We start from the raw sequence: 5,536 nt of genomic DNA, 5'->3' as shown, positions 1-5,536 counted from the left end.
TACACACGAAGGTAACTTAATTTGGATTTTGGTCCCGTTGTAATTTCGTAAATCGGTCGCTATGTATTTTTCAGGAGAAACTCCTCAATCTTAAGGAGCCAGACTTTTCTCCTTACTTGGCTCCCTAACCAGCTGACACGTGACAATCCTTTTCTAGCTATTTAACTTAGAGATACAAGAGCCATGCATTTTTCAGTTATTTACAGCCTTGAATCAATTAAGCCCATACCTGTTGGAATTATTATTTTTCATCAAATCAACGGCATGATTGTTGCTATCTCTGAAATGATCGGACGCCCTTGCGAGTTAGCTCAAGTGGTTAAACAAAAGGTTTCGATTTTCTTACACCACTGTAAGCAAAAAGAAAAAAGAAAATTGATCCAACATCAGTTCTGACCATATATACGATGGGAAGTTGATCACTTGAGTTGATCCTTTATTTCTTAAATATTTGATAACAAAGACATAGTAACACTACACAGTACTGGATTTATTGTTACTGTTAACTAGAAGCTCTGAAATGTTGAACATGCAGCATCGAGAAATTGAGGGGTAACAGATGAAATCATTAAGCAGAATGAGAAGTGGTCTTAAACAAGTCCAAAGAGGATCGAGTGTTAAGGCCACGGTCCCAGAATTTTTCATAGAACTCAGCATAAGTGAAGCTCCTGTAGAGGGGAGGATGATGATCATCAATCAGTTGTGGGGCTGGTTCCATCACAGCATCGTACGATGGGCAATAGAATGTCGGGATGGAGATCCTTTCTTTGTTGCAATTCACCACCGCCCGATGGAGTACACTCTTGTAACGATCATTGCTAAGAACCTGTGAAATAAACAATTAGAAAAAGCGCACACATGCAGTTAGCAAAGGTTGAAGTTCTACTATGGGAAAAGATATATGGTTTCTTAAATCGGAATGGCCGGAACCAGCTTATTCCTTGGAGCAACACCACCTCCCTCACAATTCCCCTTGCGATTGGGTGATGCAATCCTCTTACCCCAACAAAAACTGCTCCAGCCCACCCAAATCAGTGGGGCCATTCAGTGGCCCAACACCACTCCTGACCAAGCGATTGGGTCATTCTTGCCCCTTTGTCTGCTTTAGTGGATCGGACGTCAATCACATTTTAAAATTTTTTTTTCTTTGTGCATCAGATGCTTGGTCTTCATGCACAAGTAGGGAGGGTGAGCTGACCAAAAAGTGTTGACGGGACCCGCACTTAGGTGCACTCAGTTTCTGTTCAAACGTGGGTCGTTTGATTTCTTAGATTTGACAGTTCACATTAATCTGCCTTTTTTAATTCAAAAAAAAAAAAATCTGAAAAATGGTTGAGCCCACGTGGTACAACATGGGATGTTGGATTGCACAAATTGTAATCCAATAGTCTATGTCATTCATTTGGAATAAAATTAAAAAAAAATTATTAAAAAATAGAAAAAAAAAAATTAAAAGGAATAGAATTTGAAATTAGACATAATATTTTATTTAAAAAAAAAATTAATGCCAATTGCCCAGGCAATTTATTTCTAGTAGAAATACTCTTAGACAATTACTATTCATTAAGCCAATAATTGCCTAATAGCGCAAGCAACTATCGTCCTAAAGAGTTGCTCTTATAACTTAAGTTTTCCTAAAAAATTCTAATCAAGCGTAAAAAAGATAAAGACATGTTAATGCAGCTCAAAATAGTTATAAAGTATTCTTGAGCATTATTTGTACCTGTGCGCCATTATTAGGAGAGTGAATTATATACATCTGTCCAAATAGTAGTGTTTTGAGCAAATATACAATGTCATGTCTTTTTATCAACGCTTCAGTACGATATTGTATTGTTGTCTTGAAACTAGAGTGTGACATGCATAGCGTGCGTGTTAGAATAGTATTAGCACGAGTGAGGGTTAAGTACCAACCAGTGGGCGTGAGGTACGACATCACACTCACAACAAATGACACTATATAAGTTGGACCAATAGATCGACACTTCACATATTTATGCACTGCATAGACTTGGTAAATTTGTATTATATTTCAAACGGTAGATTCTTCAAAACTGACTGCGTGCAGTATCTGCAGGCTGTAGGCAGCACTGGATCATTGGCGGTCCAATTAAAAGGTTGAAGATGTGTTATATGGAGCAGAGATTGTTGAAAAGAACACGTTTCTGTTGTTGAATTTCGGATCGATACTATTATGTGTCAGGATTCATGAAGACCTAATCAAATATGCACATCGGCGATGATCTCACCATATTTATGCCAACATCATTTGACAGAAAGCAATTTGAACGGGCGGGATCTCGGCTAGTTTTGTGCTTTTTTGTGGGTCACGTAATCTGCCACCTATTGCCTAGTCCTTACTCTAAGGGCTGGTTTGGTATTGTTGTGCTTTGAAAAAAAGTTGCTTCTGCTGTGCTGTGAGAATAAGCAGCTGTGAAATAAAGCAGCAGAGTGTTTGGTAAACTTTTTTGTAAAAGTGCTTTTGAAAGAAAAAAAGCAGTATTAGAGTGTTTGATAAACTTTTATGTAAAACAGATGTGAAAAAAAGCCGGTTTTTCAAAGCTAGGTTTTGCAGCTTCTTGTTTTTGGCTTTTTTTCATCCAAAACTGTGAAAAAAAGCTGAAGCTGAGTGTTTACCAAACACAAAAACAGCTCCCAGCTTTTTTTGATAGCAGCTTTTTTCAGAATCACCTCAGTACCAAACCAGGTCTAATACTTGCCACACTTGTCAACCATGCAAGTATGGTCCACGCTAAGAAATTTTTGACAGACTAGCGTTAGAGAGATTAAATTTTTCATAAAATTTACAAACTAAATGATATATTATTAATAGAAAATCATGCAAGATGTAGGCCATGTTAAGACATATTTCTTTGTAGGATAATGTTAGAGAGACTAAATTTTAAAATAAAGTTTACAACTAAATGATGTGTCACCAATAGAAATGAGCATTTTTATCTACAAATTTAGTTTTCTAGCATTACCCTCAATATTATTATGTAACAACGAGTGACAATTATCTAAACCGTCGATATTGAAGAAAGTTAAGGTTTCACTGTAAAACCAATTGATAATACACGTGGACAATACAACTGGATGACGTGGAGTGTGTGTGACCGGGATGACGTAGAGTGCGTATAACCATTTGGCTTCATACGATAGACAACCTGCTCTAATACCATGAAGAAAGTTGAGGTTCTATCATAAAATCAATTGCCAATATAAAAAGTAATCTAACTTACTTATAAGTCCATGTAAATCTCTTCTCCTTTCAATCAATGGAGGATTCATCCTCAACTAACGTAGGCTCATATTAGAACGCATTTTTAATTACCTTCATTTGATTTAGACTTACGAGAGAGTTAACTGACCTGGATTTGATCAGCAATGTTGACAATGAAAGTATGTGGGATGGGTTTGACAGCCACCCATTTGCTATTGTTCAGAACCTGCAAGCCTGCTACGTCATCTTGAAGGAGAACAGTGATGACATTAGGATCAGCATGACCAGGTAGGCCATAGGTGAGCTCTGGCTGAGGACAAGTCGGATAGTAATTGATTGCCATGTGCTGTCCATGCTTCCCCAGTGCCTTGTTCATGTAATCCCCTTCTAACCCTAAGCTTTCTGATATGGATTCGAGCAGTCTCACTGCTAATCCTCTCACATTCCTGCAATACTCAGCCACATCTTCTCTGCAGAAAATGTTCTAATTAAGTTAACATATTGTAATTGATTTAATAAGGCTCTTAATTAGCCAGCCAGATATTTAGAATTCTGCAGAAGTTTGCCAAATGAATGATACAAATTATTAACAGTATGACGATATTAGTTAACATGCATATCAAACTGTATAATAAGAGGAAATTTTCTCAAAACTTGTATGTGTATAATTGCATGTTAAATATATCCTTTCCTAAGGTTATTTAAACAATTAGAACCGTCTTATATTTTAGGTTATCAAATCGAAAACCGTTTGGTCATCTTAAACGTTCATAAAAACACGATAATTTGTTAGATAAATGTCATGAAAATTACCTGAAAGATGGAGGGTTGGACGGCCATTCATGCATGTAGTCCTCTAAAGGGTAGCAGTGGAGCCTTAAGTAGTCTCTCCAGCTGGAGACCTCCTCAGTTTTGACATTGAAACTCGTCGACAGCCTCGTGGTTTTAAGTGGATCATCGGAGAAACTCTTTAACCTCTCACTTTCTGGCAAATGGAAAAACTCCTTTGATACACTCAGCATGTTATCGATCACGGCCTCTTCAATTCCATGGTTTTGGACCTCCATTTTACAGGGAAACAAATTAATTAAAAGAAAGAAATTAAGTTAATATATACTTTCGTTTGAAGGAACTATATATAACACATAATCTCGAAAATTCATGTATGTTTTTTGGGACGTATTTTAATTTTGTACCTGAAAGAAACCGTAATCTTGGCAGGCAAGGCCTATCTGTTTGATTGTGTCCGAGCGCCTAGAATCCTCAAGGCCTTGGAGATTGATGAGAGGAATGGAGTGATCGGAGGACTGGACCTGGTCGAGATTCGGACGATCGTGTGCCGGTCGGACATAGTTAGAGGGAACATGGGTTGCACCAGACACAAGGTCAGATAAAAGTGTAGCCATTGTAACTCTAACAAGGACCCTGCTGGTGCTTGTGCTTGATTTTCAAATAGTTCTATAAGTTGGGGCGGTGGCCCTTTGTGGGAGCAAAGCTTATCAATTTACAATGTCATCAGTGCAGCATAACTGCAAACTAAAAAAAGTAAAAGAAGAGAAAATGGAAAAGGATAAAGAGAAATAAGTGTAGGGTGTAATTACAGGATCCTTTTGTGCGTGTTTTCTGTATTTTCAGATCTAATGGTACGTATTACATTTACAGAATCCTCCATGGATTTTAAAATAATATTTGACTACTCAAATATGAGTAGGAATTTCAACTTAAAATTTCTTAAATTGTTCGTTATCAATTTATAGAATTTCGTGTTTATAATCAAAATCGTTCATATTATAAATTACCATATAAAGATCGTCTCCGCAAAAAAATCAATGAAAACTAAGGTCGTTTAGTCATCAAACTGTTTAAAAACAAATGAATAGTATTAGTAAAAACATTTCGAATTGTTTATGTATTTGTCACAATAGATTAACTAAACGACCTTAGTTTTAATTTATTTTTTGCAGATATGATCTTTACAGTGTGATTCATAGTATGAACGGTTTTAATCATAAGCACAAAGCATTGTGATTAAACTACTAAGAATTTTAAATAGGAGTTCTTACTCATCTTTGAATAGCCAAGTATTATTATGGATTTTATACCTTTTGCATTAACATTTTGCATATGTAATAAAAGGGGTACTTTGATCCACTTCAAAAAAATAAAATTTCTTAATTTATGCGAAATTTTAATTTAAATATGAAAATCTAACTACGTACATGGAAAAATAATTAAAAGAAAAATTTTATACATTATCATATATGTTACACATACCGTTATGCTCTTTAAGAGAAGAGACTTCCACCTTTACTT

General features: G+C 36.0%; 1 protein-coding gene across 1 annotated transcript; it reads right to left on the bottom strand.

Moving 5' to 3' along the window:
• Positions 1–403: 403 nt before the first annotated feature.
• On the bottom strand, positions 404–4,850 carry LOC137719498 (protein DMR6-LIKE OXYGENASE 2-like). Its single transcript, XM_068458548.2, has 4 exons — positions 4,420–4,850; positions 4,037–4,284; positions 3,372–3,693; positions 404–826 (listed from the first exon to the last, which is right to left on the bottom strand). Exons 1-4 carry the CDS (start codon positions 4,627–4,629, stop codon positions 569–571), a joined length of 1,038 nt encoding a protein of 345 aa, XP_068314649.1. The 5' UTR covers positions 4,630–4,850; the 3' UTR covers positions 404–568.
• Between the last annotated feature and the right edge of the window lie 686 nt (positions 4,851–5,536).

The sequence above is a fragment of the Pyrus communis genome, chromosome 1 (genome assembly GCF_041283825.1).
Source record: "Pyrus communis isolate YQ-2024b chromosome 1, ASM4128382v1, whole genome shotgun sequence".
Lineage (NCBI taxonomy): Eukaryota > Viridiplantae > Streptophyta > Magnoliopsida > Rosales > Rosaceae > Pyrus > Pyrus communis.
The sequence above is the reverse complement of the archived record's forward strand: the minus strand, read 5'-3'. Positions and strand labels throughout refer to the sequence as shown.